Genomic DNA, 23,768 nt, shown 5'->3' on the forward strand with positions numbered 1-23,768 from the left:
ACCCAACTCTGCAAAGCAGTCTTCATTTCTGTTGTCCTGCATAAACCCTTATTACACAAATATTTATAAGAGGTACTTTTTCAGTTATTAGTTGTTATTCTGATGCTGTATGTCCGGTTGTTAAATACAATTGCCATTATTACTATTTTTAAAAAACCTGTCATAAATAAATAAATAAATAAATAAATAAATAAATAAATAAATAAATAAATAAATAAATAAATAAATAAATAAATGGAAATGAAGTGAAATTATTTACACAGGTAAACTTAGTAAGGGGTTAAGATTCACTATTTATTTATCGTGTTGTTTATTATATAACACATTTCTTATCATGAAAAGAATTTTGATATATTGTTGCCATGATAAATTCTAATTAACAATGTTTAAAACTGCCCTTGCAGTTGGGATCGAAAACATAAATAAATACCAATGAATTTGAAAATTAAGTTGGTGACTGGGGTCCTAACAAAGCCAGTTGCAAATGAGAATCTTTTTCAAGATCATTAATTGTGTTTGTGAGACAGTCATAGTTGTACAGTTACCTAAAAATAACAGTTATTAGTTATACCAATAAAATTAATTGTACCTCACTTATAAGCATATGATAATTTGCCTCTATATTTTCTAAAAGCCTTTGACTGAAACAGAAATTAAATGAATACTTTAAAAAGATTTAAAGAGGAGCAGCAAAAATAAATGAGATAGGTTACCATTGCTTACCAACAACTGGTGCCAACCAGGACAGTCTTCAGTCAGAAGCCTCTTCAGATTCACCGCAACACTGACTGCAGGAGATCTTTGCTGCCGCAATGACATTTGAAAATATTTGGATAATAGGAGTTGCGACAGCATTAGATTTCCCTTTGGGAATAAAACAAAAACAAAGCAAAACAAAAATATATATATTTGAATTGAATTGAATTTACATGGCTGAAACATTTTCTTATTTTATAATATAATATAATATAATATAATATAATATAATATAATATAATATAATATAAAGTTGAAGTGTAGAAGATTTAAAACTACATTTCCCATTTTCGCCGGAAGTTGCGCTGACGGTGTGGTCCTTGTTTTGATGACGTAGCCACGGCCAGTCAATGGAGTCAAACGGTCAGAGGAAACGAGGCCATAGCAGATTTAAAGTGTATTTTCTTGTTAAATAACCACCGGGAGGAGATAAATGCTATTTTGATAATCATGGCCGTCAGGGCGTAGTTTTACTCCAAATACGTGGCACGTCTGCAGCCGACGGACCGTGTCAACAAAACGGCTAATGTGAGGCTAGTTAGCTAATTTGTTAGCGAGTGATTTTTTTTCTCCTCCTGTAGCAGATTATCACGTGTGGGACTTTTTTTTTATTATTTCATTTTCGTTTCGCCTCTCATTCTTCGCTTTCAATAAGACAGAATCGCTCCAATAATGGCGGAACCAGGTCCGGTGGTCGCACAGCAGAATTTGGACAGGTGAGTTGAAGTTTTAGCAAATAAGCTAAAGGCAGCTACGTAGTTCACTTACATTAAGGGATTTTTGTCAAAAATACAGGGTGTATTCATTAAATATTCGAGAATTTGTTCACCTAAGTCAGAAATGTAGATTTTGCATTGCTTGTTGGTGCATTTTTAACATGTTTTTGGAGTGTCTCTGGTAAGGCACGTCCTTAGCTATCTGCTTCTGACAATGATGTGATTGATGCCACCTGCGGTCGATGACCCGCAACACCTGACGTTATACATCCAATATGGATGGCTTAATCTGAACCTCTTTAATTCATTGTTACGTGTGTATGTTGGTTTAAAGCGGGCCGTTTTAGTTTAAAAGTTACATTTATAAACACAAACTAAATCTTTTCAAAACCGTAGCTTATCGTTTAGGTTATTTATCGTGGGCATTTATTGTGTGGTCATTTATGCGATACATTTCTTGTAATAATTATCGTTGTCACAATAAATTCCAATTAGTGATGCTTAAAGACCTCTAAACCAGTCCGTTTTTTTTCTTCTTCACTATTTGTTAAGTAAATGTGTTAAAATAAATTTTAAAATATTATTAAATATATTTACTATGTGCAGTCTTGTGGTACAAATACTTCTTTGAGTGACTGGCATCGTAAAGAGGCATATTACAAATGTTAATGTTTTAGTATTTGTTTTTGTGGAGCTGTGATTGCTGTCTATGCAGTCACAGTAAGTTACCTAAAAATAGTAATAGTTTGTTTAGCTTGTATTTTGTGATACATAGTACCACAAAATACATCACAAACATTTCACCCCTACTCTAGGCATGTTAGTAAACTGTTTAAAGGTTCTGTATTGATGTCTTTCATATAAAAACATATTGAATTAACTTCTAAATGTTACAAATAAAATGTGTTTGGGTGAAAAATGAAGTCTGCTGTAGTATTTTAGATGCTAGGCTTGCGATGTGTTAAAAGCTATGGTGCAATTATCACAAAAATGTTGCTGGACTTGCAACACTTTAATTGCCAAACAGTGTTTAATGACTGTACTGCCTTTTAATTGGAAGGATAAATATCAGTTAATTTACTCTTAATAGGTTCCTTATTCACCAGAAAGGTCACATTCATTACAAAATGTGATATTTTCATCATACAGATTTTCTTTTTCTGCCTTATAAACATCATGAATATTTATATCTTGAAATTAACTTTATTTTTTATAGAATCCATGTATTTCTGGGGTAATTAATGTTGCATTCTTGTGCCAAATTTGTTGAGTTTTCAAACACATTGGCTTGGAAACTTTAACCAGAAGATAGTTTGGTTAATTTATCCAATCTTGAGTTAAATCAAACATGTTTTTGTTGGTCCAGCACTTAAACAAAAAGCTCTTATTATGCTACCAACGTAAAATGCAGAATAAATGACACTATAGGTATGCTTACAATATTAATAATTCTCAAAACCGTAACCCGAGTTAGTAAATAAAAGGCTGTTTTTTAAGGTTATTGCACAGTTGTTAATCTTATGACTGATTGAAAGCCTGCAGAGTCAAATTCAATTATAGCAACATAGCAGGAAAATCAAGCCGCAAAATTTCTGAAATTGTTTAATCAAATGTACTTGGGAATTTATCTGAAGTATGGACTTCCTTAAAGCATTTTCTTTTAAACGGGAAGAGACCTTGAGGTGAAGTCCGTACATATCTCTCATCAAAAAACAACAAACATGGAGGTGGAGCAGAAGAGAAACTCTGCATTTAGAAAGTAAAACTGTCTCATAACTGCATCCAATTTCCCACATTCAGTGGTTAAACCTGTTGTGACCTTACATTTATTTTTAAATTTTAGAAGAGAATGGTAGTATCCTTTACTGTCCCTCAGTGAGAAAATTCAGCCTAAGAAAGTTTTATATTTTCAGAACCATAATCCTTTTTTGGATTTATTGTAAATTACCAAATTATCGTAAAGGAGCCACACTTTATTGTAAATTGTTAACATTTGGTTCCTGGCAGTAGAATTGAAACATTGCCTTGGAAAAACGTAGCATTTATGAACGTGCTAAAAGTATGTATGTTTTCATTCTAATGTACTGAATTGGAGAAAATTAATGTAATGTCATCTCTATATACAAACCTACAGTAGACATATCACATTAATTGTCCCAGAAATTGTTGCGATAAACGATAATATTGTCATTTTAAGACCATTTTGAAGAACGTAGTTCAGCTATGCTAGCTTGACTTTGAAATCTTAACATGTAGATGTGCTGTGGAATCGTTGTGCTGTGGAAAGGCAGATGTTTAAGTTAGCTAATCTACCGCCACTGAGTTAGCTTAGCTAAAAGCAGCGGCAGCTAATCTACTGCAACAAATCACTTATTAATAATCTTAAAATAAACATCAAGTCTAAAAACATAAAACTGTAATGGACTGAATGCTCTGTTATTTGTGTGGGAAATGTTTCAGTGTTTTTTTGGGGTTGAATCCCGATATATTTGTTGGAGTTGTCATTGGTTGCTATGGCAACGGTTCTGTGTGTAGCGTAGCCGACACAGAGAGCGAGGGGGAAAAAAAAGAATACGAGTAGTTTTGGGTTGGTCAGCAATTTTTCTGCATTATTTTTTACTTTGCTGTGGTGCATTGCACCAAATTAATGATACCTACATCTCCAGGTTTCATTTTGTCAACGAAATTGTTGTACGAAGTGACAGAATCGTCTTTTTGCTCTCCGGCGTCGTACGCACGTGTGAAATTTCCGGATATAAACAATGTCAATATGTAACAGTTGGCTTGTTGTGGACTCGGGCCAAAATCTAGGGCTAATTTTCGATGACACACAAAAGCGACACATGCAAACTGTGTCAGTGAGATAAAACAGTTTATCATATATTACAGAATGTTTGTATTTATTTTATCAGTATAAATATGAACATTTAGGACAGCTAATCAGGTTAATAGGGTTTACGTGGAGGTGAGGAGATGCTGCAACATTTCAGTGCTGCTTCCTCCTAAACAAAGACCAGCAGCTGCAGTGTGTGTGTGTGTGTGTGTGTGTGTGTTTGCACAGGGAAGCGTTTGACACTGCATTTTCTGTCAATATTGATCTTTGAACTTTGAAACCTTTTCCCAAAGAAAGGACGGGCATGCGGGTTTTGTGAAATGTGCCCCAGCTACGTGCTGCTGTGTGTGGCGGAGGCAGTAAGCCTGACGGTGTTTGTGGAGCAGATAGCTGTGAGATGTGCCAGGTCCGGTTGCTGCTACGGTTATGTACCAAGCCTCTATCGCTGACAAACATAAGGCCCAAAGGTTCTTATCAGAACCGGCCACAAGCAGCCAGCTGCCTTCGCAGTGCAGTGTTTCACAAATAGGTGTGAGGAAAATGTTTCAATGCACCATCTTTATTTTGTTTCTTATATAAGATTTAAACCAAACTTGATACTTTTGGTCCTCCACATTTAGTTTTGTCTTTGTTTTTAGGACTGTCAAGGTAATGGCATTTATTTATTTGTTTTATTTTATAGTTTAAATATGAGTTTTGAGTGAAAAGGAGTAGTTTGAAGAGAAACGATCTCGTATAATCTACTCACTTGGCTTATAATTATAGCCAAGTATTTTTGTATGGAAAATAAACCCTGTCAAAATAGTGAATAAATGTAGAAATAAATAAATGAAATGTATCCTTAATGGAAACTATGTTTAATATCTACTTAAAGAAGCATCGTCCCAACACATCTGAAATCCCAGCAGCCATTTTGCAGCACATACAACAGTAAAACCAGCTGGCCAGAAGTGCTGGGCTTAGCTGGGGTTGCTAGGTAACGGGCCATGCTTTGCTGGGGTTGCTAGGCGACGGGCCACTGTCTGCTGATTTGCAAGAGATTTTTGAAATGGGCAATTTTGCAAACACCAAAAAACATCAACTTATTGCCAAGAAATGGATGAGTGATTTTTATTTTTAAGTGTTTGGGCTGCTTTTAGATGGAAGTACAAAAATATGCTAAATGTGAATTTTGCGTAATGGGTCCTCTTTAAAAGTCACATAATTGGGTAGCTTGTGACACATCGTCTCACTTTACAAAACAAAAAAATAATTTAAATTTGATTACGCAGACAGTTCAATTAATCAAAAATTGCATCAAGTTCAGTTTATTAGGAATAAAAAGACGCAGTTGATTTATTGTCTTTCCATTACAAAAAGGGAAAAGTTTTTCATAATATGCTGGATTTTAAAAAACAAAAAATTGGTGAAGCTTTAATGAGCTTGTTGAGTGTTTATATTTCAAAACAAATCCGCATGAAAAGCGTTTTGCATCCCAGACCGTACCGTTTGTGTCTCCTGTTCTGGGATCACCCCGCCATCTTTATTTCTGAATCAACTGGCTCCACTTCAGCATGAGCAGTGGCGCCCTCTGTTGAATGGCGGAGAAATGACGACACCAAAGGAAAGTCTAAGTGGATGTTATTGACTGGAACTCATTTTAATCTAATAAGCCATTAATCAACAATTGTTAGTCAAATAATAATAGTTTGCATCCTTATTTTGTAAATTTAATAAAACTCAATAAATTGGTTCTGGTTAACTGGATTGGTGTCGTAAAAACGCGTCGTTTGGCTGCCATGTTTGAAGCGACGCATCTGAGCAAACCCGTTTTAATTTATCTTATATACGTATATAGTTCTCCCATAGAGGATTGCATTTCAGGGCTGTTTTTAACGTCGTTCTCTGCGACAGGGTTACAGGAAGAATGCTTTTTGAATCGATAGTAGTTGGTTTGGTTCTGTTGTCAGGACATTTGTCTAAAACCGTTTTTAGCCTCCTTTCTTCAACCTTCATCAGTATTCGTCTCTGCGCAGGAATCCGAGCTCATCCCATCCACATATTGGACAACAATCCTATAATTTACGCCTCTCAGTTTGGCTGTTAAAGGAAAACCAATCATCAGATTTTCAGTGTCGTCGTATTACCAGCTGAATCCATCTTTATTACTTGGACTGCTTGTAGTTGGGTTTTAATCTAAATCGGACTGTTTGATTAGATTGCATGTAACTGGATGTGAATGAACCCATTTTGTTCTGTAAAGTTCATATATGTGGGGCAATAAATACATTTTGCAAGAGTTTCTGAAACGGAATATAACAGGTTTTTGTTAAAATACAACAAAATTATTAAATCAAAGACGTTGAACTTAACTTTTCTCTTAATGATAAGTTTACATTTAAAAATGCATAATCAATTATGAAACACAGTGTAGATTTACAAAAACTATCTTATTCCCTGTCTGAGGCAGATTATATTTATTTATTGATAACGCTGTCTGTCCTGTATCACCTTATATCACTGTATGTTTTAAATACTCATCAGTACAGAATCTGTGGACAAAATGTTAGTTCAGATCTTATAAATGCACATGGAGGTATATAAACACAGGATTATTACAGAAAGTGACTAAATATTCTGTTATTGCAGAATCACTGACTGTTCAGACTGTTGGGCAGCTTGGACTGCAATAAATGCTCGTTGTTTTGCATGTTTAATCACTTGAGTCACAAGAGCAAATGTCAACCAGAATTAACCTTTTCAACAAAAACAATAATAAAGAAATAAAGAAATAATAAGTCTTTTTAACTGTGGTTTGATAAACTGCTCCACTAATGTTATTATTTCAGTAATTGATTAAAAAATAATAATTTAACCGCTTAAGTCCTTTTTTATACAAAATTAGAAATACTTTTAAAAATATAAACATCTTATTACAGTTTTTAAACAGGAAAATAAACATTTTATTTTCTAAAATGCAACAGTATTTCATTCCTTTAGTCATTTGTAGCAAAAGTCACACCTGCAGGTAAAAAATCCTTCTAATAGGAAAAGATATACAATTCTGCTCGACTTGACATCAATACAGTGTAGCGCTGTTTATCTTTGGAGATAATCTGCAGAATAGGAGATTTTATAACATAAAAGATAAAACTGCCTCTGGAGGAGTTTACAGACAAACGTCTTATTTTAAATGCAAAATGTATTTTTGTACAATTCTGGTTTAGTTTCTGCTCTGACTGTGACGTTCTTTCAACAAGATGCCTTTTTTCAGTCTCCAATTAATGATCAATCGATTACTAAATGAGTCGACGATTATTCAAATAAATCGATTAATCGTGTACTTAAGTGAAGCTAAAACTGCAACATGAGGAGTTCTGGTCTGATTGTATTTGTTGTTTGTTTTCTCGTTTTAATTTTAAAAATTTACATATTTTATGTAAAATTTTGACTTAATTACTGGTCGATTAGTTGACGATTATTCAAATAAATCGATTAATCGTGTACTTAAGTGAAGCTAAAACTGCGACATGAGGAGTTCTGGTTAGAATTTATTTTTTGTTTGTTTGTTTTCTCATTTTAATTAAAACATTTACATATTTTATGTAAAATTTTGACTTAATTACTGGTCGATTAGTCGACGATTATTCAAATAAATCCATTAATCGTCCCAGCCGTACTGTAAACATGTGCGCCTGTCGCCTCAGGAGCTGCTGGGTGTGCTTCGCCACAGACGAGGACGACCGCACGGCGGAGTGGGTGCGGCCGTGCCGGTGCCGGGGCTCAACGAAGTGGGTCCACCAGGCCTGCCTGCAGCGCTGGGTGGACGAGAAACAGCGAGGCAACAGCACGGCGAGGGTCGCCTGTCCGCAGTGCAACGCAGAATACCTCATCGTCTTCCCAAAACTGGGTGAGCAGACGAGGAAACCGATCCAAAACATTTGCATGTTTCGGTTCGACACACCTGAAGCAGAGAATGATTCATCAACAGGCCTGTGCAGGACTAGATGCCATGCTGAGGACGTTATCCAACTGTTTGAGTCAGAAAAAATGTTGAGCCAGCAGTGAAACTGGCTGCTAACAGACCAATAAGCCAGGAGTTGGACACTCCTGGTGTGAAGCTTTGTCTGCCTTAATGGGCGGGAATGTCGAGGCTGCATGATTCAACACAAAAATCACAAACCCGTTCTACTTCCTGAGGCCTTTACAGAAATATTATTTAAATAAAATCTACAATGTTATAGTGTTATTCCCTCAAAAGCTAACATGCAGTGAAACTTTGCTGTTTTCTTTTGAAAGAAATCCTTAAATCTATCCTGGTAGATTTTAAAACACCTGGTGAAACTTGGCCAAATTTTACTGGAAGATAAATTATCTAATCTAATCTATTTAGGCAAATCTGTTGATTTTAGAATGATTTTTTAGCTGCAGATGCATCTTCTGCTGCAAATCATTAAGCATTCACTAAAGGAGTGCCATGTTGCTGCACTTCAGGAAATAAAATGTTTATTTTCTTGTTTGAAAAATTTAATAATTTGTTTATTTTTAAAAAGTATTTCTAATTGTGTAAAAAGATTTAAGTGGTTAAATAATTTTTTTAGAATAATCAATAGAACTAAAATAACCTTAGATGCAACCCTAATTCACAAAACTATAAAGATTAATACGATAAATTATCTAATCGGTCCAATTAATAAACAGAAACAGAAGGTGTGAAAATAAATGTTACACTTTGAGAATCTGTGTAAAACCTGGTTAAATTATCCTAAAGCTGCAGTTTGCAACTTTTATAAAAATATATGTTTTAACTGTCACCATTTTCAATTAATATAATGGTTATGATACCATAATAATGCAATAAATAAACTTTAAATCCTGATGAACATTTAACACTGTAACAGGAAGAAATTTTAAATAAACAAAACAGAAATGACAAATTTAATTTAATTTTAAATCTCTATAATTAACAAAACTGTCCATTAAAAAACACCAAACTAAAGACTTTTGTCATCCAGAACCATAAAGTCCTGCAAACAGAACTTTTTCAGCTTGTTTTAATTCATCATACGATTAATTGATTTACCATCATCTGCCTGTTTCTCAGTCCAGAACGTTTGTAAATGTTGCTGTGATGAGCAGGAGCTTCTTAAAGAGACAGAGGCCCATTTTTAGGTGGCAAATTGTGAAGTCAAAGTTCTTTTAAGTCGTATTTGACATATACAGCATTTTATAACTACTGATTGGACTATAAAATGACACTGTGTGGCTGGGAAATGTTTAATTCTGCCCCTTTAAAATAAAGAAAAATTACTAGCTTGAAATATTTAAAGCTTGTTGAAAACAGATGGGATATTTAGTACCTCCAACAGGTTCTGGGTCTTCAGAAAATATCCAGGGCTTCCTGACCAGATGCCTGATCCCCTCAACTGACTCCTAAATCTGTTGCAATAAATCAATCAATCGATAAATTAATTTTCTCTTTTTCTACCAAAGACTTGATGCTTCAGTCTGGTGTTCTGGTCTCAGCTTGAAACTATTTTTAGAAGAATAATTTTGTTTACAAAGACTTCAGTGTCCATTTTATTTGTTGTTTCAGGTGTTTATTTATTTGGTTAGAATATTTAAAATGTCTTCCAGTGTTAAATGTTCATTAGAAATTATCTGCTAGAGGGATTTGCAATATTATGCCATTACATTAATTAATTGTCTAAAATTTGTTATTATAACAGATCTACGACCTAAAACTGCGGCCAAGATTTTTTTTATAGAAGCGCACACCATTTTTATTTTAGTTTTTGTTTTGAATTTGCCGTTTCATGCTCAAACGGATACACGCCACATTTTAACCTGGTGAGGTTTGTTTACCCACCCAAACATTGCGGTTATTATTTAAATAAATATGTTTTCTGAACACCGTTCTAAGTTTGAGTAAATAAATCGCTGCTGCACTTTGAGGCTCTGGGGAAAATAAAAGCTGGAAGGACTTTGTGTGCGCCATTAGAAATGGCATTAGTTGTTTTTTCCATGAACTACATCTTTTGGTTTCAATCAATCATTGTTATTACTGTAATTAAGAGAGTAACCCATAAAAAGAAAACCAGCGAATGGCGCAGTCTATGGTTGGAGGTCTATTAAAATCGCCCAACCTCTCGGCTTACTTGTCAAATGTTCTGACCAACTTAACCAGCTAATCCCAGCTTGTTAAACTGGTGTAACTCCCTGAAGAGCCCATCAGCAAACAGGTCCAACACTCGCCGGTTTTTGGGTGGGTTTGTTGGCTTAAGAACCCGTTCCAGCTTGTTGTAGGTTTGGCAACGCCTTTGGAGCACCCCGTTGGTAGCGGAGGCTGCAATCCGAAACTGAAGCCGGACCAAAAACAATGTTAAGCCAGGGGAGTGTTGGGCCCAGCTGGTAAACGGGTTCATCCGTATTTATAGCGACCAGGGCGTTGCTGCCACTCAGTGCGGAGATAAATGTTTCAGTTAAAGTGTTTAATCACGATTCCTCTTTTTTCTTTTTTTTTTTTTTTAGGTTATAGTAAATTGAAAAATGGCAACAACTTACATTTTTACTTCTCTAAGTAGAGAAGAAATGTGGGGCGAAAAAAATTCACTGAACTCCAATCCAGAACCGCACAGCATTCTGGGAGATGTAGGCAAAGCAACGACTTTAATCGCGTAACCGTTTGGCAAGCTAACAGGCTGATGGAATCAACCAACTCACTCACTCTTTGGTTACCTAGCAACTCACTCACTCTTTGGTTACCTAGCAACGACCTGCTGAGTAACTGGGGCAGCAGCAGTTTAGGGTTTCGCCTCATAAATGTTTAAAAATAAAAACTGTGGATGAGAATAATACTGCCAATAGTTTGGCAACATGTCTGATATGAAAAACAAGTTTTGTGGGATTGAGATTAAACAAACCGGAGTTCATTTTAAACACATTAAAACACTCAGTTGAATTGATACACTTTCAGTTTATTAACGAGTCAAATGAAGGTTGTTGAAGTGCTTTAGTGCAGAAATAGCGGATATGAAGGAATGAACCGAATGAACACCGTTCATTAGTAATAGTATCAGTATTTCTGATACTCATTCAGTATCAGAAATGAGTATCAGTATCAGTATTCATTTCTGATACTGATATTTGAGGTTTATTATCGGCCAATACCAATCCAATACATTAAAACAGCACTGAATTTATGCCAACTCTGCACCAGTCAAGCACTCTTAAATACACCAATAATTTCATAAGCTTGATCAGACATTTAAAAACAACTTCAATTTGTTCAGTAAAACAGCCAATGTAAAACAAATCAACTGACAAAACAACAAGTTACCTAAAAATAAAAATAAACTGCAACAAACCCTTCAAATGGTTCGGAAAGTGTGAAATCTGAATATGTTAAATAATAAAGCATAGAATTAGACTGAATAGATCTGTTCTCATGGATTGGTCACATTGTCGCTGATGTTTCATCTAGAATTTTTTTCAATATGGAAAAAAGTGAATCTTTCGTCCCTAATTTATTGTGTCTGTATTTTAATTCTGTGCACAAACATCCAATCCAGAACCATTTTGATCTGGAAACAATAAATGGATAAACTGCAAAGATGAATAAATTCTCTCCATCGCAGCATCAAATAATCTGAACTAAAAGAAGTGATTGGCCCAAAGTTCTGGATGAGTTCACCACTGGAAACTTTTCCAAATCCCATCAGCGTGAAGCAGAGGTGGCGAGGGAGGCGTTGGGTCTGTCTGGGAGTGAAACTGGGTCAGAACAGCTCATCAGAACCGGGCTCTGACCGGATGAGTGGATCGACTCCGCTGCTCTTCTGATGAGTTTCTGAAACCACTGCCAACCTTTTCAACTGACTCAAACACCAAGAGAACAAAACGACATCAGAGAGGATATTTTACTACCAAGCAGCCTGATTAGGTTATTGGAAAATATTTAGACAATTACGTAACTTTTACTCTTCCTTTATATGCAAGATATCTTGGTAAATAAAACACTAAAAACTAACAAAATGGAGGCCTACAGCCAGCGCACTGATTTTATTTTCAGTTCTTTAAAATCGACTGGGACGTTTTCTATTGTTTCGCAATCATAATAAATAACAGTCAAAAAAGTGTTTGTCTTTTTTGCGCACCCTGAGCATCAACTACTCTACTCTTAGGAAATGTAATTCCATTAAACAGCCTGCAGGAGATTAGTGTAGGATTTCTCTTTTGTTTTGGTTACAGACTTCAATCCGTTTTTGCTCCCAGTGCTAAACTCATGTTTGTTTAGGTTGTATTTACCCAGAATGCCCTGCATTGTAGTCTACTTCCTGCTTTTGGAGCGGTTTCCAGTCCGCTTAGCATTCACATTTGCATTCAAACTAAACCAGAATTCACTTCAACCAAACGAAGACCGAGGTTTTTAGGTGGACCAGAGTTTGGTCGACTATGTATTCACACCTCCCCAAACGAACCAGAGTTTGATTAAAACGGACTAAACAGGGCTGGTGTGAATGAACCCTCAGGTTGTTTTCATACCTGATAGTCCAGTGGACTCCGTTTGCTTGGGGATCAAAGTTGTAACATTTATTACATTTTCACCTGCTCTTATCTTTCACACTGAACTGTGTCAAATGAACCAAACTTATTGAAAAACCTGTTCCCCTCCTCGCCTGTGAGGGCGCTGCCCCAAGAACCACTGGAGGAAATGACACAAACGTCTGAAGAAGACACTGAGCACAACTTCCTTTTTCAAACAAAAATGGAGTAACGTCAGATTTTAGCGGCTGTGGGATTTTTCTTTTGTTTCTGGTAAAAGACTACAAGCCATTTCTCCTGCTAGCGCTAGGCTAGCCCGTTTGTTTTGGTTGTATTTACCCACAATGCCCTGTGCTGTAGGTCCCTTCCTGCATTTTTAGCTGTTTGCATTCATTCAAACTGTGCCAGCGTTCACTTCAACCAAACCGAGACCAAAGTGTTTAGGCGAACCAGAGTTAGCATCAGAGTTCGATTACGGGTTCACTCCTCCCCGAACGAACCAGGTAGGAAACCTCCAAGCGGGTCGCTGTGTTCTGTTGGGTCTCTCCTCCCACCAGCACCTGCTGCAGAGCCACTTCCAGCCTTTCACCCGGGTCCAGCTCTGAGGACGGTGTGTCCTTGCTGCTCCATTTTTGCTCACACTCAGAGAGTAAACAAACCTTCAGGAAGAGAGGCTGCCAACGCTTTCGTCCACCTTTAAACTGTAGCTGCACTCCTCTCTCCCTCCTTCCCTCCTGCTTAATTATTTTAATTATAGAATCTGCTGCCAGTGGCTAAAATGAATTGCTCCTTTCTCCGTCCTGTCAGCGGTCATTAGCGGTGACCCAGTTCCCTCTGGCTGTAACGGTGCAGCGCTTTGGCAGGAACAAAGTGAAAGAGTCAGGCTCTGGGAGGTGAGTCCAGTCAGCAAACACAGGTGCAGTCTGCAGGGGATCAAAAGCCTGGCGCCGGTCCAGGCGGCAGTTTCATCAATAACTACTATAAAGCTGTGAGTTTAAGAAGCCGCAAAGTGATGAACTTTAATGAGGGAAAAAGCCGCAGCTTGACAAAGTGAAAGCTGCTGTCACTAAATTGTGCAAACAACTGATGGAAAGTGGCTTTATTGGGACACCTGTACAAATATCCTGCATGTCCTGAAGCAGGCAGGTGACTTAAGATGGAAAAGTCTTCGGAAATTATGATGCAAGCTATAATTTTGACATAATTGTTCAATATAAACACTCTTTGTTTTATTTCTTTGAGGAATTTGACCAGTTTTCACCTGACTGGCTTACGTTGTGTGTGTGAAGTTCAGTTTGACTCCAACCATTGGTCAGTTTTGTCCCAGTTAAAGCCTTAGCCGAATTAGTCGGGTCATAAAAGTTTCTTTTACTGAAGCGTTCTGAAGTTTGGGCGGAATGATGGCACGTTAGGGGAGTTTGGGGTAAAGATACGCAGCACATTAGCTGAAAGAGCAAAACATCCACCAACAATAGCCTCTAAACAGGCAACAAACAACAATGGCTAGAACGATTAATCGATCAGTAAACGATTAATCATTAACTGAAGTAAACATTAGCTGGCGTATACACACTCAAAAAGGCCATTTTCTAGAAGAACAACATATTCACCAACAAAAGTCTTAAAGGCAAAAAAATAATTAGGCCTGAAACGATTAATCGATTAGGAAACGATTAATCGTTAACTGAAGTAAACATTAACTGGAGTATAGTTATAAAAGGTCAACATTCAAAGCAGTAATCAAGCCAAAACCTATGGACACATTTTGCTTTTAAGATTAAAATAAAACCTTATTTATGTGTAATTATTGTCCAAAATTCCCACTTTATATTTTGGTCCGTCTGATGAGAAACTTTAAAATATCAAACTATTAATTTTATCAGGTACTCAAGTAAACTTCTTACCAAATACTTTTACATTAATTTGCTGGACGACTACATTTCTCTTTTACTGGAGTGAAAATATGTTGCGTTAGTCTGGAGCTGTAATGTATCTGCAGACCTCAGAAAGTGCGCAAGTCGTCCCCTGCGGTGCGTTTCCTCTGCAGCCGGCCGCTTATTAATAGCATGTGGATGAGACTCTGAGTGAGGAAATCAGGTTGGCTTCCTGTAAATATTGCATGATTTCCCCGGAGTCGGCTTGAAATGCCAGATGGGAGGAAGATGCAGCAGCAGAGAAACAATTTATTTTTTATTTTTTTTAATTGTTGCAAAGGTTGAGCCTCGTTTCATGTTTGTTGTTTTTTAATCAGAGGAGAAGCAATGAATCAGCAGGGGTCCAAACTTTTAGTCACATGGGCCAAAATTGAGTCAAAAGTTAAAAAAATAAAACAAAAAATCCCAAAGTCAGGCAAATAAAGTAGCCTAATTTTATTAAAAAAAATATTTAGTGTACTTTCAGAACTATTGGTTCCATTGTAGATTAAAATATAAGTAAATTTCCACCAAAAAAACTAATCTCAGAAAGTTTGAAAAGTCAAAAAATGTTCAACATTTGAAACAGAAATTTCCAAGTTTATTAAAATTTCTTTTATTGTGGAAATTCACCATTTTATTCCATCTACCAAAATACTTTGTAGGTTTTGCTGTTTTCAGTTTTCATCTCAAACTAATTTATTTTCAGTAATAACAGGATTTTTAGGTCACTTTAATTCAAAACGTTTGCTATATTCAGTCAAGTTTAATCAATTAAATAAAAGCTGATTTGTGTGGCAGGAGGTGGAGAAGATCAATCTTCTCACAGATCTCCAGTAGCTGTCTGTATCACAGTGCATTTGGAGAATCCTCTGACTGAAGATTCTTTAAATCTGACCATGAAGTGTAAAAACGATAAATGGAAGTTCTCGTTGTTTCCGATGATTCTGGGTGGAAATAAAAAGCTCCAACTTCCTGTAACCAGGCAACCATTTCCTGTCTCCATCAGGTCCGATCGTTTATGTTCTGGATCTGGCCGACCGGCTCATCTCCAAGGCCGGCCCCTTCGCTGCAGCCGGAATCATGGTGGGCTCCATCTACTGGACCGCCGTCACATACGGCGCCGTCACAGTCATGCAGGTTCGTCCTCTGATGTTCGCCATGCGCCAGCAAGTCCAGCCGATACCGCTGAGCTTCATTCATCATGGAAAAAATGATTTTTCTTTTCATTTATTATGATAAATTTATTGATGTTAAGAAAAAACTCGGTATGATGGAAAATGTCGTTTTCACTGCGGCTAATATGACTAAATGCTGTTACTGTGTTTAGTTTAGTGATATAAATCCATTTTTTTTCACTTCTGTTATCTGAGGTTTAGTTGAACTAGAAACTGGACCAAAAAGACTTCGTAAGATTTTGTGTTTTTGCAGTGTATAGATTTTAGATCATATTGTAAAAACCAACAAAAAAGAAAAGCTTTATTTTTTTGGGCGCCCCCAAAACTGGGCACCCTGGGCTACTGCCGTGCCTCGGCCATTAAACAAGGTATTTCTCAGCAAATCTGTGTTTTGATGATTTTAGTGTGTTTTGATGTGCAGGTGGTGGGCCATAAGGAGGGCCTGGACGTGATGGAGCGGGCCGACCCGCTCTTCCTGCTCATCGGCCTGCCCACCATCCCCGTCATGCTGATCCTGGGGAAGATGATCCGCTGGGAGGACTACGTCCTGCGGCTGTGGAGGAAGTACTCCAACAAGCTGCAGATCTTCAACAGCATCTTCCCAGGTCGGCCGTTCGGTTTCTGTCGTGACGTTTTTTGTTGTTTTTCATCCGCTGACGGCCCGAATGTCGGAACCGCAGGTATCGGCTGCCCGGTGCCGCGGATCCCGGCCGAGGCCAGCCCTCTGGCCGACCACGTCTCCGCCACGCGGATCTTGTGCGGCGCTCTGGTCTTTCCCACCATCGCCACCATCGTGGGGAAACTCATGTTCAGCAGCGTCAACTCCAACCTGCAGAGGACCATCCTGGTGGGTGCTAACAGGGCTACTGATGCTAACGGGGCCACCGATGCTAACAGGGCTACTGATGCTAACGGGGCCACCGATGCTAACGGGGCCACCGATGCTAACGGGGCCGCTGATGTTAACAGGGTTACTGATGCTAACGGGGCCGCTGATGTTAACAGTGACTGATGCTCTCTGGATGCTACATTCCTTCCTTCCTTCCTTGTCTCCTTAGTCGTAACGTAACTTAATTTTTCCAAATTGATAAATATTTTTGACGATTATTGACGATTATTACTACTTGACGATTATTTTGAGATTTAACTTCTCAGAAGTTAAATCTCTTTTTGTAACTCAAATTACTCAGGAGAATAATTTAAGTTATTCTCCTGAATAACAACTCTGTGGGCAGGAAGGTCCTCCTTTAGCAGTTTGTGTCACAGCGGCTTTGAAGATGCCTCTGACTGAAGACATGCCGTCTTTAAAGCCTGCCTGCTTTCTGGCTCTCCCCCCAGGGCGGCATCGCCTTCGTGGCCATCAAAGGGGCATTCAAGGTCTACTTCAAGCAGCAGCAGTACCTGCGCCAAGCCCACCGCAAGATCCTGAACTTCCCCGAGCCGGAAGAGGCCTGAGGCGGCGCTCTGCTGTCGGTGAGGATGAACCCCCCCAACACTCAGCTTCACCCTTACTGCAACAAGCCCCGCCCCCTCCCAGCGGTTGCTACGGAGACAGACTGCGTCGCCGCTTCCCGTCCCTGGAGCGACGGGATGGGAAGCGAACTGGAGCCTGCTTGCAGTCGGTGTGTGGCTACGCTAACACCACATGGCTAACACACCCACTGCTAACCAAAATAAAGACGCAGGGCATGCGTGAAGAAGTTTTTTTTCTTTTTTAAAATGAAACTTGTTTTGGTTTGACGTCCCTCCCCCGCCCTCGTCGGGGTCCATTCAGATGATCAATTAATCAATAATTTATCACGTTTGGAAGCTAGCAGGAAGAAAAACACGAAGCAGAAGCTACCAGAGGCATTGTAACATAGAAATCTATATTTTAGCTTGAGACGTTCGTGTTTATTTATTCAGCCTACAGCTTTGATTACTTCTGAACTCTGTAAAAGTGTTGGCACCCGTCATGGCGGTCCGGTCCGACCCAGAGGGGATGAACCCAGCGGGACGTGGAGCGGTTCTGTTCTGGCTCAGGTCGGGACGGGTTGGCAGTAGTTTTCACAAGCTCTTAGCTTCTCCCACAAACTTCAATATGTTTTATTGGACAAACCAATAAAAGCTGAAAATGATGCATGCATTAAAGAAAAGAAAATCGAGTTTAGTTCTGGACTTTGACTAGGCCGTGCTTCATATAAACTTTGCCAAATTGAAACTACATCTGTGCCACAAATTTCAGTTTTTCTAGTTTTATCTGCTTAACATTTTTAATGAAATCTCTAAAACATTAAAGATCTTCAGATTGCCATTAGTTATAAAAAAATTTAAACATTTTGGGTCAAATATTTTCTATTTTATTGGCCAAATTTTTACCATTTCTTGAATTGTGGCCAATTAAAAATCATTTCAAGGGCCACAAATGGCCCACGCCCCACACTTTGGACAACCCTGATCTAAATCTCCTGTAGCTCTGGCTTCAACCATTTTCCCTGTTCAACTCCAACATTCCCACAGTATTATTGTGCCACCACCGTGTTTCAATGTGAGAATTACGGTGTTTAGAATAAAGTAAAAGATTACAAAAGTTTAATTTTGGCTCTCGTTTTTTTATTCACTTCCCTAAAAACTTCAGACATTTTGTACAAAAATAAAAGTTAAAACTTTGCATCATTTTCCTTCCACAATCTGTCGCAATAAAATACATTAAAGTTTGTGGTTGAAATGTGAAAAAATGTGAAACATTTCAAGTGTTAATTAGCTGAGGGTGGAAGCTGGACTCTGGCTGTTTAATCTCTTCAGTAGTAAAAATAACCATTAAGCAAACTTTACTTAAATGAAAACATGAATCATCTTAAACCTGTTTTTAATGCGTCTTCTGGAAAAATTATGAACATTTTTTGCTAAATTTTTAGTAATTCTAAATCTACATTCTAAAGTTTGGAAAAATGTAGAATGTAGATTTATCCAGCCGACCTGAGGAGTAAAAAACTAAAAAAAGTAATTGGTAAAGCAGTTACCGGTTTCTATTCTGATATCCAAACATTAGTGGAAAGTTTAGTGGAAGGAAAAAGTCAGATGCTACACCCAAAGGTGGTGACCAGCTTTTATCACAACCTGGAAAACATTTACGCCACAAAAACTCTTGAAATATTTCACGTCTGTTAGTTTCTGGTTTTGAAATAATTATGTCAAACTGCCTGTGAACTGCAGCTTCTCACTACATTTATCATGAAGTCTCTGCCAAAAACAAAAAAAAAAATGTTGTGAACTTTGACCTGTGGAGCTGTAACGGTATCATATCTGTGAATAAATGTATTTTTGCAAATGAGGAAATCGAGCGCGGCGGTTTTGCCATTCACTTGTTTATTAATTATTTAGAAACACAGGAAAAAAAAAAAACATTAAATCTTCAAACCTAAAATTATCCGCCCGGAAACCCAACCAGCCAATCAGAGCCGAGCGTTGACATTCAAAAACATCTAAGTAGAAACCACTCTAAGTACTTCACAATGTGCCCCTACTGCCCAAGCCTGATATGTAATGTCATTAATATTTTCCTCTGCTGCGCTGAAATCTGCCGCCGCCGCCATCTTTGGGTTCGACCACGAAGGAACAAAATAATCCGAGACGAAGCGAAATGTCGAAGAAGATTTGATGCAGAACAGTCAAAAACATTCAAAGCTCATTTAATCCTGGACGAAGCGCTGACTGAAACCAATGAAATAAAAATAAAAAGTCTGGACAAAGTGCAGCAAGCACCTGAGAGAGAGAGAGAGAGAGAGACTCCGCTCTCACCTTCAACAATCGCGTTTATTGCTTGGTGAGAGAAGTGCATATTTTTCAGGAAATACTTCTTAAAACCAGAGCCGTTTTACTTTCAGCTCCGTTTGACATCAAAGTGACACATTTGGAAAGAAAGGGAAGAAAAATGCATGAGTTGACCGACGCAAACACACACACACACACACACCAACGGATGCACAGTGTAGGGATCGCCATGGAAACGTCTCGGGGTTTGCGACTAAACGTGTTTTTTAAAAAAAAGAGACAGCATGAATTTACCCCTGAGGTGTTTCAATCATAAGACCCTAAAACGACGCATGATTGAGCGGCTAAAAACGGCTCCGCAAAACCTGAGAGGAGTCGGCCGACCTTAAAAAAAATTTAAATAATCGGATGAAACTCGGGCCAAACGTTTTGGTTTGTGCTGCTACCGTTTGAAAAGATTACATTTCCAGAGGTCAAAGGTCAACCAACCCCATTTTCCTCACTTTTACAAAATCAAATGATGTTGGTGTCAAACGTTTGTGCTGCTATCATTTAAAAGATGATGTTTCCAGAGGTCAGAGGTCAAAGAGCGCCACAACATTTACAAAAATCTAATTTTGTGCCAGTCAAGTAGCGCGCTGCAAAAATGTTTAGCTGCACTAACAAAAAGCAATTTATAGATTTTGTTTTTGTTAATGTGGGGTGGAGGGCGGGTTGGTCTCTGGAAACTTGTTTTACAATCTTAAGAATTATAGCAGCACAAATTAAACATTTTGCAGCACAAACAGCACAACTAATTAATATTTAGTTTGATTTTGTAAATGTGGGGTGTGGCGCACATCCTCTGGAAACCTTTTTATTAATCTTACTGCAGCACAATTTCTGCAGCACAAATAAAAAAATACATTTGTGGTTAACCTTTGACCTTTGAAACATTAGTAGCTTTAAAATTGTTGCTGCACAAACCAGCAGAAATGTTTTAAAAAATGCACCAGTTTTGGGCGGATGGGAGCGAAGTGACATCTGGAAACCTTTTTTTGGGATATTTTAAAAATCATAACGGCACAAATGAAACTTTTTGCAGCACAAACATTAAAATTCTATCAATTTTGTTTTACGTTGTAAAAATGGGAGGAAGATCAAGTTGATCTGCCATCAGGAAACTTTTTTAAAAATTATACCGCCACAAATCTTTGAACATTTTTGCTGTGTAAATGTAGCACAGTTGATTCACACATTTAATTAAATTTTGTAAATGTAGGTTGACCCTTGACCTCTGCAAACAATATCTTCAAAATGAAAGCAGCACAGAAATTTTTATTTTTATTTTAATGTAAATAGAGGAGCCAGTTGAGTCTGGAGACTTAATGTTTTTACAAATTACATAAATTGCAACTGAAAAAGAGATTTTGAGCTGTAATTTATGTTAACCTTTGACCTCTGGAAACATTCATTTAAAATGAAAGCAGCACAAAAAATTCTAGCAGCAGAAACATAAAAACTGCATTTTACATAACTTTTGTTAAAATGTAAAGAGGAACAAGCTGATCTCTGATGTCCAAATGTTGTAACTTACAGTGGAAAAGAGATTTTGTAAATATTTACTAATATCTTTGAAATGATGGCAGCACAAACGTTTGAGGCCAATTCAGTTGGATTTGAGTCGCGGTGCCGACTTCACTCAGGTCTCCTCAGAGGGCGCCAACAGATAAAAGCCCCTCACCAAGCAAGCTTTAAAAACTACAGAATAAGGCTTCGTAAAATGCGTACATTTGAGTAAAACGTCGGAGTGCCTTGGTAGGTAGAGCTACTGACTTGGACTGGGAAGCGCCCCCTAGTGGTGAAGTGAAGCTCCTGCATAAAGTTTTCTGGTTAACGTGGTTCTACTTCGCCTACGCAGCGCTGCAGCGTGAGTGTGAGGTGAGACCGCTATGGTTGTCACAGCTAGTTTAAAAAACGACCACAGCTAACTTTGGGGGTTCTTCGCTTACTGAGCATCTCCTCCTCTTCTTCTTCTTCTTCTGGTGCATTGGCGTGTCGCCTGCACACATTCCACACACACACACACGGTCAGGGGAACCTCAGGAAGGCGAAGCTTCTCCGGCCTCGCTCACAGTTTGGCGGCCATGAAGTTGATGTGAGGCTTGACCAGCGGGAACAGCGGCAGGCTCCTCTTGAACTCCGTCATGTCCTGGATCAACGACGGCTGAAAAGAAGAAAAACAAAAACAGTTTGATGAGGGAACAGAAATAAAAATAGCTTAAAGTTGTTTTCACATCTGATAGTCCAGTGGATTTTATTCAACTTTTGCTACATTTTTAGAAAAACCTGTTTCCCTCCTGCCCTGTGGGGGCGCTGCACCAAAAACCACTAAAGAAAACGACATGAAAATGAGAGTAACTTTCTTCTTCACGAAATGTAAAGCAAAAATGTGGTGTCAGGTTTTAGTGGTTGTAGGATTTCTCTTGTCGTTTGTAAAATACCACGATTCATTTCTACCGCTAGTGCTAAACTTTAGCTGTTTTTTTGGTTGCATTTACCCAGAATGCCCTGCGTTGTAGTCCACTTCCTGCTTTCATACCTCCCCAAACGAAACAGACTTTCCAGACAAACGGACTGAAGTTTGATTAATACAGAAAGTTACACGCAAAAAAATAAATAAAAAATTTCATAGTTTTTTTGGTATTTAGCAAATAGAAATAATTTAGCTAATTCTATTTAGCCTGGATCCAGAAAACGTTAGTCTGTTTTATTTTCAGTGGAAAAGTAAAAGTCGTTCTCTGAGAACCAGCGGTGTCGTTTACCTGAGGCAGGGACGGAGCGGGAGCCAGGTTGACGTCGTTCTGGGCAGGGAACTCTCCGACTATCGGACCTGTTGCACGGAAACAAAGCGTCAAGGCGACCGAAGCCGACAGGGATGGAAAAGAAAACCAGGAAATCCTCCAGAGACTCACAGGAGTCCATCTCTCTGGACAGAACGTGAACGGACACTTTGTGTCTCTTTGCAGCTTCCACCGTGAGCCGCTCCTGCAGACAGAGCATCCACGTTTTTAATCACAAAAAACATTAAATGCATATATAAAATTACAGAAAACTCAGTTTGAACTGATTGCATCTGCATAAAGTTTGGGATAAATTTACCAACATAAAGTGAAACTGCTGTCAAATAATTTTCAGTTACAGCTCAACTATTGGGTCCAATTTTTTATCATATTTAGTTAATTTTTTCTTTTTTTTTAAATATCATTTAGTGATTTTACTCTGTTTTAGAGTGTAATCGCTGAGAAAATGAGTGATTAACACTTTACTGGTGTAATTTACATTTTCTGTAGCCGTCACTAGGTGGGGTTTGTCATTTATAATTTATTTTAAATGTTTTTCAAGCGACAGATATTCTGCTGAACAAATTGTACATCAGCAATGGTAGTTTTCACATAAAATAAGTATTTAAATGATTATATATGTATATAAAAACACCTTAAATCAACAAACAAAGGGTAAAAACAGACGTGTAAAAAGTGATTGAAGGATTTATTTTTCTCTCCGATTTAAAATACCTGCGTTTAAATCAAACCAATGATGTTACTCACTCTGTAAAACTGCATTATGTTTTCTTTAGTCAACGTCTTCAGATGTGCAACTTCAATGTTATCTGAAAGGCAAACAAGTTTAAACATAATCAGCTTGAAGCATTTAGAACCTCATAAAGCAACAAACCTGCAGAAAAACTGTTTATTCAAGTCAGGAAGTGATGAAAACTCAGTTAAAACACATTAAAAGCAAAAACTTTAATGCTTTTTAGTGGTTTTATGTGATAAATACACTACTGCACACAATGTTTGTTTTTTTTATAACTAAATAAGAATCTGAGATGTGAGACGTTCATTTGTATTCAGCCTGATTCTGGACTTTGTAGATTAAAAAAAAAAAAAAAAAACTTGTAAAATTCCACCAAAAATTCTGAAATTTTGTAGAAAAAAAATTCATTAGAAAATTTGACATTTTAAATTTCCACTGTTTTTTGGAAAATCTTTGGTCTAAAAAAAAAAAAAACTTTTTAGCAACTTTTCTCACTTTTTCCTAGAAAACTGACATTTTT

At 37.7% G+C, this 23,768-nt stretch overlaps 2 protein-coding genes across 5 annotated transcripts in view; one reads left to right on the forward strand and one right to left on the reverse strand.

The window, feature by feature from the left end:
- The first annotated feature begins 1,065 nt into the window (after positions 1 to 1,065).
- marchf5 (membrane-associated ring finger (C3HC4) 5) lies at positions 1,066 to 18,491 on the forward strand. 3 transcript variants are annotated; one of them, XM_081616675.1, is made up of 6 exons: positions 1,066 to 1,284; positions 1,416 to 1,472; positions 7,992 to 8,194; positions 15,748 to 15,878; positions 16,338 to 16,763; positions 17,255 to 18,491. In XM_081616675.1, the coding sequence occupies exons 2-6, from the start codon at positions 1,429 to 1,431 to the stop codon at positions 17,369 to 17,371; spliced, it is 921 nt and encodes a 306-aa protein (XP_081472801.1). In that variant the 5' UTR covers positions 1,066 to 1,284; positions 1,416 to 1,428; the 3' UTR covers positions 17,372 to 18,491. The 3 variants fall into 3 exon arrangements, with proteins under 3 accessions (XP_081472801.1, XP_081472799.1, XP_081472802.1); XM_081616676.1 differs by having other exon boundaries at positions 1,071 to 1,472; positions 16,338 to 16,521; positions 16,597 to 16,763; XM_081616673.1 differs by having other exon boundaries at positions 1,067 to 1,472.
- A 2,492-nt stretch (positions 18,492 to 20,983) lies between these two features.
- The window catches only part of ide (insulin-degrading enzyme), a 31,184-nt gene continuing 28,399 nt past the window's right edge, over positions 20,984 to 23,768 (reverse strand). For both annotated transcript variants that reach the window (XM_008429999.3, XM_008429998.3), the window contains exons 22-25: positions 23,260 to 23,321; positions 22,624 to 22,696; positions 22,474 to 22,541; positions 20,984 to 21,875 (exon numbers count right to left, since the gene is read on the reverse strand). In XM_008429999.3, coding sequence (XP_008428221.1) covers positions 21,780 to 21,875; positions 22,474 to 22,541; positions 22,624 to 22,696; positions 23,260 to 23,321 — 299 coding nt within the window. In that variant the 3' untranslated portion in view covers positions 20,984 to 21,779. The remainder of the gene's footprint in view (positions 21,876 to 22,473; positions 22,542 to 22,623; positions 22,697 to 23,259; positions 23,322 to 23,768) is intronic.

The sequence above is a fragment of the Poecilia reticulata genome, chromosome 15 (assembly GCF_904066995.2).
Source record: "Poecilia reticulata chromosome 15, P_reticulata-male-v2, whole genome shotgun sequence".
Classification (NCBI taxonomy): domain Eukaryota; kingdom Metazoa; phylum Chordata; class Actinopteri; order Cyprinodontiformes; family Poeciliidae; genus Poecilia; species Poecilia reticulata.

Coding starts and splice junctions, on each gene's coding strand:
- marchf5 (XM_081616675.1), top strand. CDS start 1,429: ATGGCGGAACCAGGTCCGGTGGTCGCACAGCAGAATTTGGACAG. Junction 8,195..15,747: donor CATCGTCTTCCCAAAACTGG/GTGAGCAGACGA, acceptor TGTCTCCATCAG/GTCCGATCGTTTATGTTCTG. Junction 15,879..16,337: donor GCGCCGTCACAGTCATGCAG/GTTCGTCCTCTG, acceptor TTTGATGTGCAG/GTGGTGGGCCATAAGGAGGG.